The following is a 12,358-nucleotide window of genomic DNA, read 5'->3' on the forward strand; positions in this document are numbered from 1 at the left end:
TGACGCGAATGAGTTTTTTTTGGGGGGAAAACCACCCCATCCCCCAAAATCTCTATATTTACATGCAAGTCGTAGACGCTGGCGAAGTGTACATCTGAAATCCAAGCCTTCGGACCATGCCTAACGATGGTTCCCTTTCTGCAGACTGCTCCGTGGTTATTAGTCAGATTTTTTTTTTAACACCCCATACAACAACCTTGGGGGAAAAAAAAAAAAGAAAAAAGAAAGACCCAAAACCATCAAGAGTAACAGGAAAACTGAACAAAAAAAAAGTCTCTTTCTCTCTCTCTCTTTCTTAGAGGTCCTCAGAGAACCACTCAGTCAAACGAGGGGGGGGGGCGTTCAAAAAGAAAGAAAAAAAAAAAGAAAAGAAAAATACCCAGTAGTCTGGACAGGACAGAGATTTGTGTGACTGGGAATATCTGCTTTTTTTTCCTTTCTTTTTTTTTTCCTTTTTTTTCCCCTTTTGCTTTGTTTAATCCTTTCACCAGGTCCTACCGTATAGCAAGGTGGAGCAAGACATGGCAGTGCCATAGTCAGAAGTAGAAGAGTTTAGGTGAGACAAACTGGAGACTTGGCTCTGCAGAGAGGAAGGGCTGGCCGAGTGCTGTCCCATGTCTGGAGACTGCCCCGCACTGTTTGTCTGGTGGCTCTGATGCTGTCCGAGGCTGTTGCCATTGGTAGCCACTGTGATCGTTGTAGCTGCCTGCTGCTGATGGCTCTGGATAGCTGCTGTGGGTGTGTTGGAAGCCTGCTTGGCAGGGCTTGCCATCCTTTACAAGCACTGGCACGGCCACCCTTCTGGGAGACTGCTGCTGCTGGCAAGAGCCGTTCTCCTGTTGCATCTGCTGCTGCGCAGCCTTGTCTTTGGCCTGGCGTTTCATCTTGTAGCGGTGGTTCTGGAACCAGATTTTGACCTGAGTCGGGGTGAGATGTATCATGCTGGCTAAATGTTCCCTCTCCGGGGCGGAGAGGTATTTCTGCTGCTTGAAACGTCTTTCCAGCTCGTAAACCTGGGCCTGGGAAAAAAGGACCCTCCGTTTCCTCCGCGGCGTGCTCTGGAGCGGGGCCATGCTCTTGCTCACGTCTCCCAGGGAGCCGAGGCTGCCCATGCCGCCCATGTTCATGCCCGAGGACGGCGCCATGAAGCGGGAGACTGCAAGGGAGAAGGCGGCACGTTTTTAGGCGGCTCGGCTCGGCTCGGCTCGGCTCGGCTCGGCTCGGCACGGCTCGGCTCGGCTCGGCTCGGCCCGAGCGCGGCCCCGCGCTCCGGAGGCCCCCGCCGCCGCTCGCCCCCGGCGGGGCCCCGCAGCCCCCCGGCAGCCCAGCCCCGGCCAGGGCCTCGGGGCGCCCACGCTCCCGAGCCTACGATCCCCGTCCCCAGGGCGAGCGGCGGGCAACGGGACACCCCTCGCCCGGCCCGGCCCCGGTGAATAAAGGCGACCGCTCGCCCCTCGCCCTGCCCCGGGGGTGACACGCCGAGCAAGTACCAGATGTGACAGCGCGGCGGGAGCGGCCGGCGACAGGGGCTCCGCCGGCCCCGGCCGGGGCGGACTCGCCCGCTCCCCCCCCGCGCCTCCCGGGACGCGGCTGCCGCGGCTCCGGCATCCCCCCTCGCCCGCCCGGTGCCGGGCGGCGCGCAGGCGGACGGGCACCGCCGGCTGCCTCCCGGACCCCGGGCCGTGCCGCCGCCGCCCCGCTGGACGGCGAGCCCCGGGCTCCCACTCCCCGCCACCGCGGGGCTTCCCTCCCCCTTCTCCCCGCAACCGCAGCCCCGGGACGCTGACACGAAACCAGCCGGGGTGGGGGACCGGGCACGATCTTCGGGCAGGAGGAGGAATTGGGGGGGCCGGGGGGGGTGGGGAGCGGCTGGGATTTGGACCGACTTTCGCCCTGGCGCGGAGCCCCCGGCGCCCGCGGTGCGGCGGGGCAGGTGCGCGGCCACCCCCGCCGGCCACCCAGCCCCGGGCTGACTTACTTGTGGGGAAGCGGGGGTCCGGGTTGGTGCCGTACCATCCTGTCGCCGAAGCGCTGTTCCGCATGGTGTCCTGGTAAGGCGGGAGCTCGCTCATGTTGCCCAGGTTCCCATTGCAGTAGCCCCCCATCGTAGCATGGGAGAGCTGGGGGACCCCTGCCGCTGTCATATGGTAGGCGGCAGTCACTGTTCCGTTGTGGCCCATGGGGTGCTGCTGCATGGCCGGCTGAGAAACCTGAGACTGTCTGTAGGCTGACAAGGGAGCCCCCAAGTTACTGCCCTCCATGCCCACTTTCTTGTAGCTTTCCTCCAAAGGACTCAAGATGTCAGACACTGAGAAAGGAGTCGTATGCTTTGGGCTCATCGACATGATTCGGCGGCTGGGGAAAAAAAAAAAAAAAAAAAAAAAAGGAAGGGGAGGCAAATCTTTTTTTTTTTTTTTTTTTTTTTTTTTGCCAAATATTCTGGTGTTGCCTTAACGCCGATCTTGTTGGATGTACACGTAACCGAGTGGACGAAGTCCGCCTTAATTGGATTGAGTGGAGGCTCAGGGCTGCCTTTCGTTTGTTTTAGCCAGACGCCAGGTTTTAGGCTGCCACCAGAGGCGGGGCATAGGCACTAAAGCAACAAGACAATAGAAGCCTACATCTTGCCCAAGATAATTAGCTTACATGCTGATGACAAGGTAAACACCTTTAAGTTTTACTTGTCAGGATTTTTTTTTTTTTTAATGTCTTAAAAAAAAAAGAGAGCGAGAGAGCGGGAGAGAGAGGGAAAGACAGAGAGAGAGACCCCGTGAGCACAACTAATTTTCTTTTTCCCGGGGGTGGCAATACGGTGGACGGGAAATGGAAGGCAAGGCGAAAAGACCCCCATCTGACTAGGTGAAAGGATTTCAAACCGGCTCCCGGGTGGCAAGGCTGTCAGTCCAGCCTTTGTGAGAGCTGGGCAGACGGGGCTGAATGCCGGTGAGCCGAAGGAGCGATCCCCCCTCTCCCCCCACTAAGTTTGGTGGGGAAGGAGCCCCGCCGCCGGGAGGGCAGCTCGCCGCAGGGCAAACGGCTCGCCCTGGGCCACCGTGCCCCGCGCTCCGCACGACCCGCACCGGCTTCTCAGGTCCCCCGGCCGGCTGCTGGCTGAGTAGCGCCTGGAAGATTTAGCACCTCGGGAACCTTCTCTATGTCCGCTAAGACCCCCAGTGCGAAACCCCCAGTGCGAGGACCGTTTCTCTCCCTAAACCCACAACTTTCGTTCACCGAGGATTTTTTTTAATTTATTTTTTTTTAAACCTCAGGGAGAGGTGGAAGATGCAGGTTTGCGAAAACAAGCAGTAATTTAATTGCCTGGGGCGAGAGAGTGCTGGAAAATAGGTTAGCACAAAATGTCACTCGTTATTCTCAAAGGCGAGGACTGTCACAAGCTCTCGTGGTCCCTCTGAACGTGAAGCTGCTTTCTAAGGTTATTTATACAGCACGGGAGCTGGATGGAGAAGACCTCTCAGGTCATCTGCTACACCACCTTGCCAATGAATTCCCTGCAGTTTCGAATAAAATGCAATTTCTGGCACTTTCGGGTCTGTTCTCGGATCCGGTGCGAAAACAAAAGCGAGCCCCTTCACAGCCACACACATGTACAGGCAGCCATCAGCTGATGTCACTCGGGTCTTTGAAGAAATCTCCCAAGTTGTCTAGTGTCTCCAGAGCTTATATTTCGGGGTGTTCCCTGGCGGAGGGGAGAAACCTCCCCCGAGTGTTTCACACCCCGGCCTACAGCCCTGGCAAACCCCAATATTAAGAAAATTACAGCGAAGGTACAGTTAACCCAGTGACTTTGAAGTGTCAAGTAACTATTTAGTAATTGCACTTGTAAATATGTTTGTGCTCGGCTGGTTCGTGCTTAAAAATGCAAAAGTGCACTTGCTACCCGGGAATAACTAAATATCTTTGTCTAAAGTGGCAGCATAAATAGCCAGTCGCTTTGTGACTGTGCTTGATATTAGTACATAAGGATCATTTTGCTTCAATTGGGAGGCTCTCATTCACTAGGCAAGAAACCGTTTAGGAGAAAGTAGGTTCCCGTATAAGAGTTAACATCCTTCAAGTGTAAGCCTCAGCCTTGATTACACTTTAGAGCTCTGCAAGAGGTGAGCTTTTCCACACAAATATAATCGGGGGAACTTTGCCTCAATCAGGCCTCCAGCTCTCCTACAGCATCTCCGCTGCCTCTTTCGGCACCGGCTCCTTCAGGGCTGAATACCCCGAAGTCACCGGCTCCCTCAGGGCTGAATACCCCGAAGTGGGGCTTGTGAGTCTGCTGGGTCACCAAAGGCAGGGAAGGGCGACTTTGGGCTGCTTTTACCTCTTTTCTTTCCAGAACTTTAGATCTTGTCTTTCCATATCCCTGGAAAATTTCTCTTCCCTCCCGCCACCCCCTCTTTTTTTTTTTTTTTTTTTTTTTTTTTTTTTTTACCCTTTCTGCGCGTGTTTTTCAGTACGGTCATTGGTTTTGTTCCTACAGAGAGACACTCGACCTTGCCTTGGTGATTTGGTTGGGTTCTTCCCCCCTTCCCCCCCCCCCCCCCCGCCCCGGATTTCTCAGGCACATCAGCTCCGTGCCTGTTTTATTAGCCTTAAAAAGGAGGGGATGGATGGAGGGGGGCGGAAATTAAAGACCACAGGATCCACCAAAATGACGCTGCGGACGGCTCGCATCTGAGACGAACGACAGCGAATGACCGCGCAATTTGTGGGGCAGGAGCAGCGACTCGGTTTCTCTCCTGGGAGTGCGATGCGGGGCGGCCGGGGAGGCCCCAGCGCCGGCCCCGGCGGCGGGGAGCGGGGAGCGGGGGTGGGCGATGCGATGCGCCCCGCCGCCCGCCCTGCGCCTCGCCGGGGGCGCCGCCGGGCCCCTGGCATACCGGCCGCAGCTGAGCGAGCTGGTTCACCCTCCCGCTCGAACGAGCGCAGGTTGAATCGCCCCCCAGCGCTGCCCACTTCGATTAACCCGGGCGCGTCCAGCCCCGGCTTTGCGCGGGGTCTCGCAGGGGGAGGCCAGTGCGAGGGCTCCTCATTGTCCCTTGGCTGGGGAGCGGGGTGAGACCCTGTGTGGGTCTGACCGCTGAGTTAGGAACACACCGACCCGCGGACAGGCACAGCTACGCCTCACAAGGTCCCGACAGCACTTTTTAGCCCCGCTAGATCGACTTAGGGAAAAGGAAGCAGGACAGCCTCTGCCCCTCCTTTCCCGCCCCAAATGAGCTATAACGGGGCGAGTCAAACCCCGGACAAGTGGCGAGAAAGCTTCTTGGTTGCTGCCCTGTCCCGTCCGCTTATCCTTTCCTTTCAAACCCTCAAAACCCGTGTGTTCTGCCAGAGCTGGCTCCCGCAGCCCCCGGGGAGGGTGGCCGCCCCGGCTGGGTCCTGTCTGGGCTGCCTCTAGTAATGTGTTCGTTTACCTGGTGATGCTGCTTAGTAAAAAGCTCGAGTTAAAAAGAAATGCTAAGGAGGAGAGCAAGGAAGATGAGATGCGTTTTGCTTGGTGGAAGCATTTTCATGAGAAAAGCACGGTCTTCACCCCGTATTTGCAGAATGCGGCTACACGGTCGTCCCTTCAATAGCTTCTGACCCCACACAATCCGTTTGATAACACTCGAGAGGTGGAAGAATGGGAGACTTTGTCAATCAAATGGTGCCAATCCCAATGGAAACGGTGCCACCAAGACCGCAGCGCGTTTCCTCATCAACTGGATTGCGGGGGCTGGGAACTCAAGGATCAGCTTTTGAAAGTGCACACAGGGCTCTCCAAAGACAACAATGTCTTTTTTATACGAGCTGCTGTGCCTCCCCAAGGGGAATCGAATGTGTTTGGCCAGCCAGAGCCGCCGAAGGGCTACGGCTCTGCCTTGCCACCCATCCCGGGTGGATGCCGGGAGGGGACAGTGTGTGTGGCATTTCTGCCTGCTCCGGCGCCTGACTCGGCCCCTCGCCCCAAACTGTTCTTCCCTCCACCAGGCACCCCCAGCCCCGCGCTGGCTCCGCACCCTTCCTCCGCAAGCGGAGCCCACGCAGCAGCGCGGCCCCGGTTCCCTCAGCGCTTAAGCATGTGCTCAGGTGTGACCCGCCGGCTGCGCTGGCTGACAGCCTCGGGGAACTGGGCTTGGAGGGGAGACGGGAAGGGTCCCCCCAGCCCGCAGGAAAATTCTTTCTCAACAAGAGAGACACTTTCTAAGCCTAAACTTTTTGATAGAAAGGCATGCGGTGCTCCGCGCTCCCCGCGGGCCGCCCCACGGGTACATGCCTGGCTGCGTCAAGCCACCCGCACACGAAGCATCCCCCTCCCTGCCCAGCCCTGCCGCCCCCGTTCCCAGCGCCGAGGGGGCGGCCCTGCCTGCAGCCCTGCCCGCAGCCCTGCCTGCCCTGCCGCGGGGAGCGGGGCTCGACGGGCTCTGCGGCGGGGCCAGCCGCTCCCAAAGAGGTCTGAGCTAAGGGGGGCAAGAGCAGAACTGGGACAGAACTCTTCCTTCTCTCTTGGTCATCAGCACAATTCCAACACATCCATAGAGACATTCACAGTGCCGTCCCAAAGCCTGGAAAAGGGGCACCACCGAGGCAGCTTGCTGCAACTCTCCATCCACCCTCGCGAGCTCACAGAAACTTCATCACTGATTTCTTGTGCATATCCCCCTAGATTCCCCCCCCCCCCCCCAATGGAAGATGTGCCCCGCACACCGTGCCCAGAGCCCACGCCGGGAGGAAGGGAGCGGAGCGGGGGCTCCGCAGTGACCGGGCAGGGCGGACCTGGGCAGCTGTCCCTGCCGGCCGCAGGCAGGGCGCTGGGAGCCGCTCCCTGCCTAGAGCACATGCTGAGGCGTGCAAGGCAGTCCTACCCAGACACGGTCCCTGCGAGCGCTCCCTAGGCACAGCGCGCTCGGGGATAGGGGCTGGCCGGGGGGGCAAACTCTTGCTGTGGCCGATGGGGACAATTCCCCGCCGTGGGAAAGCCCCCGTGGTCTTGGTTGTCTCGTTCGGGTGGGAGAAACCCCGCAATACAGCGGTCGAAATCTCTTCCCCTGGCGTGGCAATCTAAAGAAAACAAGCGAAACCACCAAAGGCTAAAGCGAAAATCCTCACCCCTCCACAGCGCACGCACAGTTGCTCCTCCAGCTGGTCAGGGCGTGGAGCATCTCGCATCTGGGGGGTGCTCGGGGCCCCCTCGCCACCGCTCCTCGGCGGCCCCACTCCGCCAGGCTCCGTGCGAGGGCAGCGCTGCCTCCTCGCAGCTCTTTTCCCTCCTTCCCCAATTCCTGGCGGACGGCTGAGCCCTCCTGCCCTAATCCTCCGACACCCCCCCCACCCCCGTCTTCTCTTGTGCCGGGCCGTTCCCGGCCAAGAGGGCCAGGGTGGGGCCAGGGACCGGGTGCCAGGGCAGGGCTCCCGCAGCCGCCGTGCCAGAGCGGGGGGGCCCCGGGGCACGCTGCCCCGCCTGGGGACCCGGGGGAAAGGGCTATGTGTGGCGGGGGTGCCCCGCTGCCTGGGGTGGGGAGCGGCGGGGTGAGCTGTGGGCTGACCCCCTCCTCCTCGTGGCACCGTTAGTACCAGCAATTAATGCAACGTCCGGCACATCTGGCTTCCTTAACGCCAGCAGGCTGCCGGCGCCGCAGCACGTTGGGTACACACGTACAAGTCCTATCGTTGCCCGAAGCGCCTGTCATACACCCAAGCCAGAGGTGACTTCTGCGGAGGACTGCTGGAAGGTGGCGGCGGAGACAATTTGCAAAAAGTTGTTCTACAGAGAGAGAGTTAAAAACACAGACATGCCTGCGCGCGCGCGCGCGCGCACACACACACACACACACACACACACACACACACGTGTGGGGTGCATACCTCCGGCAGCAGGTATGCATGAGTATATGTTTACGCATACAGTCATAAGTCCTCAACCCTGTCGTCTCTAAGTGTTTCAAAAAGGAACTCAGCTTTTAAGTGGGTCCCCCCGCCGCCCTCCCCTCCCCTTCCCTCGCCCTCCCCGTGGGCTCGGCCGGGGCCCAGGGCGGCTCTGGCAGCGGTGCCGCCAGGCCCGGGCCGCGCCGGCGCCGGGCAAAGGAGCTCCCGGCTCCCGGGTGGGGCCGGACACGGAGGCGACCGACGTGCGTGTGCCCGTGGGTGCGGAGCGGAGGGGCGGGCTGGGAGCCGGTACCGCCGTATGATTTACCGTAGCCCCTTTCGGCGGCCGGCGGGGAGGGGGAGCGTTGCCCGCTGCCCCCTGGTTCGGTCTCAAAGCTCCCCCCATGCCGCCCGCCTGCCCCGTCGAGGGTCTGGGGGAGCTGCCGCCTGCCCTGGGCGCGCTGCGGGGCGGGGGCTCCGTGCCCTTCCGCGCCCCCGGGGCTGCGCGCAGGGCGCACGGCGGCGGGCCGGGGCCGGGCTCGGGGGCTCCGCGGCGCTGGCGGCCGGGCCCGCAGGCGCTCCCCCGCGCCCGCCGGCAGTACGTGCGCTGGCGGCATGGCGACCTTTCCCCCTCGACCTTTCCCTGGGGGTAACCAAAGCTCCCTTTTATTTTCAATGTCACTTCGGAGTTTGCCTTTTGTTCCCCGCTACCTCTCGCTTCCAGGGATACGGGCGGCTCCCCGCTGGCTCGGGGAGGGGCGAGCGGTTGCAAAGATATCTCATTTAAAAACGACAATAGAGCCCTTTCGACCAGCCCGGGTAGTGCCCGAGCTTTATTTTCGGGCTGGGGGGAAGGGAATTGTTTGCTTTGCTTTTGTTTTCACAGCAAAACTCGAGGGCAAGTTACAGGAGGGCTGCGAGGCGCCCCGGCCCTTCCTCGTTGCCCCAAGGTGGCGGGCAGGGCCACCCAGCCGACGGCCCGTGCACCCCCCATGCCCGCGGCCTCCTGAGCACCCGCGCAAACGGCGGGCGGGCGGGCGGGCGGCTCTGCCCGCGGCAGCCCCGCTGGCACTTAACTTGGGAGTGACCCAGCGCCGCGGTCATTGCCCCCAGGTCCTTCCCTGCCTCCCGCTCCGCTCCCCCGTCTGTGCCTTGGGCTGCGCTCCCCTCCGGGCTTCAATGGGAGGGATGCTGCAGCCGCCCCGTCGTGCCCTCGGCTGCTTTTCCTTGGCAAGGGTGCCGGCTGCAAGGTGAGGCGCTGCCGTCGCGCCGCCGCGGCGGAGGCTGCCGGCCGTGCACCGGGAGGGAGGCGGCGGGGCCGGGCCCCCGCGGGCCCTCGGGGCCGAGGCGACCCACAGCAGCCCCCGCTGGCCGCCGCGGGAACTGCAGCGCTGGGCCCGGCCGTGGGGGTGGCGCTGCCCTGGGCCTGCCGGCCCGCGGCTGCTGCCGCTGCTGGTGGGTCGCACTAACCAGGACAAAAGCAAGTAAATGAGGAAACGGAACGGGATTCTGCCCGGTCGTCCTCGCAGGAGACCGACGTGATAAGGTGGGTATTGGTCCCTCTTTGCTGTGCGTTGCTCCGCATCTAGAGGGAAGGAGCAGCTTCTTTCAGTGGTGTTGCTGCTCTTCCTCAACACCCTCCCGTGGGCATAGCTCCAGCTCTGAGCAGGATTCTTCCCCTTCTCAGGGAAAGTATCTGCAATTCGTCCGTTCCTGGATCGAGAGGAGCTGTTTGATAATTCGTGTCTGCTCCAAGTGTTCGGTTTTGAGCAGTACAATCGAACAGTTTCAGGGTGTGCTCTTGAGAGTTCATGGTCACATACACAAAAGATTCTCACTCAAAACCCGCCTGCTGGGAACAACTCTGCCCCTTCCCCACCCTGAGCCTGCAGCCCGTGAGCACATCCCTTGAGGGCTGAGCTCAGCCCCCTGTCTGCAGGGGCTGCCTGGCTGCCCCATGCTCTTCTCCGAGTGTGGGGCGTGAATCTGCTGTGCCATCAGGGGCTGAAGCCCCCATGGCAGAGCTGAGACATGAGCTGGTAGGGCCAGGCTGACCCAACTGCCCACTGGGAGAGGCAGGTGGATTTGTTTATTTCTCACGTGAGCCTTAAAACCAACATTTCTCCTGAGTCTTAAAAAAAAAAAAAAAATCACGATTCACTCTGCCTTGATTTTCTTCTGTTCCTTTCCAGGGAGAGAAGACACAGAGGTTTCCTAGGCAAAGAGGACCATTTCAGAAGCCCAAGGGCAATTCTAGGGATGTTTCAGAAGTCGCCTTTTCACTTCATGGGAACCAGAGTCTCTGGGAAGATCATGCCCTCAGTCTGGCTAGTACAACTGGTAGGTCTAGCTAAAAGCTGACGTAAAAAGCTGCAGCACAAAGGAAGCCATTTGTAGGGAAACTCAACAATGAACTTTATTGGTCCTGCTACCAAACCCATTAACAAAGCTATACACTCTGTAGCATTGTTTCCAGGCCTGGGTTTTGTTAACCAGCTACTGACATATATATGGCCCAGGGCACTGATGTAACAGGTGCATTCCTCTTGCCAGGAAAGGGTTCAGTTCAGTTACCAGTTTCAGCTAGTTCGGTTTCTAGGTACCACTCTTTCAAGAGTTTCCTGCTGTAAACAGGGTCTCAGAAGTTCATTGTACAGTGGGATGTATGCATGGCATACATGGCAGGGAAGCCCTGCTCAGGCCACGAGAGCTGTGTGCCAGGGAAGGAATTTCACTACCCTGACAACAGCTCTCACTGCCTCTGAAGTGATGGGCCAGACATCCTGGAGGCCAGATGAGGCTCCGTCAGCTGGATTGCCCTGCAATGCTGTATCTTTCAAAGAGTGCTGTAAAACCAGCATATGTGGCTCCCTCTCCAACACCAACAGCACCTGTATTGCCAGAGATTGCTATGGAAGCTAAGGTCCTCTATTTTGTGCAAGAAATGGAGACAGGCAATAGTGAATTACAACTGTTTGCAATACTGAATTACTACTAGGAGCAATGGGTGTCTGTGCTTTTCTGTTACTGCACGTACCCCACATCCTTGCTCACACGATTCTATGTTTTTCACTCTCTGGCATTCATTCTGCCAAATATGTTTGTTTATATAAGCTGCACAGAGCAAAGTGTGGGCTCTGCCAGGATGTTTTTCTTGCCAAGGAAGGTGAGGAAAAGGGTTCATCAAAATGTTTCTTCTCCCAAGAAGAACCGGTAACCTGGCAAAGAAAGGACCCAATTGGAAAGGGTCTTTTTGCCCGCTCCTGCAGCAACGTAAAGAGCAGAGCTGCTCCTAAATGAGCTGCTCGTATTATAATCAGCTGATGTCCAAATCTTCCTCTGTTTCCCTTTGGACATGTAATTGAATTGAGCAGGGTTCTTTGGCTCTCATATTTCTAGGGAATGGGTATCACAGTTCCACTTGCAACTGAGTGCTGACCAGAATGCTTCACAGATAAAACAAAAGATGGGCTCAGCTTTGCAGAACCTTTCTTCCTGCAGAAGAAAGAAGGTTCCTGCAGAACCTTTCCTTTAGGAAGAAGAAAAGAATAAGGTTTAGCTTGAGGTTCAGTTGGGTTGAAGGACCGAGAGTTGGAAAACAAAACCAAAGGCTATTTGTATTGTAAACTAAAAAAAAGATGCACCCAAGAAATTTTCAAAGGTCCAGAAGTATTTTGCTGTTGAATTAGAACAGTACTTTCTATTCAAATAAAAATCCTAAAACATGTGCTAAAACAAGTCCTTGCTAGCAACTCTATTTTCTGTTTCCTCAGACATTAGTCATTATTAGCATTCTAGTGCAGAAGAGTCTCCATGTAGCAGGACTATCTTCTAAATTACTTTGGATGATAGATATAATGAAGTTAAAAATTTCACTCATCTTTGCCCTGTCATAAATGAAAGCACATATTATACTCATTCAAAAAATAGCTAACCATAGAGTTAGGTTCAAGTTACATTTTCAATGTAGAAATGTTTATGCTGAAAAAGCCTAGATACTTTCTTGGAAGTAGTTTAATGATGTAAAATAGTCCATTAATGGATTTTGACTACTGTTCAGTTTTTAAAATAATGTCCCTTATAATTAGTTGTTTCATCATTCCTTTATGTGCCTTGCTTATTTCAAATTCCAGGGAAAGAAGACTGCTAAGCTGATATAATGAGATAATATCCTTCGCTGGCATAAGTAAGGCTATGAGATGGACTGCTACCCACATTGGTAATTATACATGCTCTATTTCCACAACTGGAACCAGAATGAATACTCCACAGCATTTTACTGTCTCTGAATAACATTAACTGAAAAAAATAAGTGAGTAACTTGTTTACATATTAGTATTGGAGGAAGCAACCTGAGTTGGCTGTCCTTGAGTCTGTGGAGTCAAACTCATTCAGTGAGCACTTAACACAGGACCAAGGAGGAAAGCCATTTTGACATCTGCGTGCAATACTTGCTGTGCTGGCTCTGCCACCCCACAGGGGTGCCAGCTTCGGGTTC

General features: G+C 57.1%; 1 protein-coding gene across 1 annotated transcript; it reads right to left on the reverse strand.

Moving 5' to 3' along the window:
• Positions 1-484: 484 nt before the first annotated feature.
• On the reverse strand, positions 485-7,157 carry NKX2-1 (NK2 homeobox 1). Its single transcript, XM_005444191.2, is given in 4 exon segments — positions 485-748; positions 750-1,156; positions 1,979-2,355; positions 7,105-7,157. Coding segments are annotated over 4 exon segments (1,101 nt in total).
• Positions 7,158-12,358: the final 5,201 nt, after the last annotated feature.

Source organism: Falco cherrug, chromosome 7 (genome assembly GCF_023634085.1).
Source record: "Falco cherrug isolate bFalChe1 chromosome 7, bFalChe1.pri, whole genome shotgun sequence".
NCBI lineage: Eukaryota > Metazoa > Chordata > Aves > Falconiformes > Falconidae > Falco > Falco cherrug.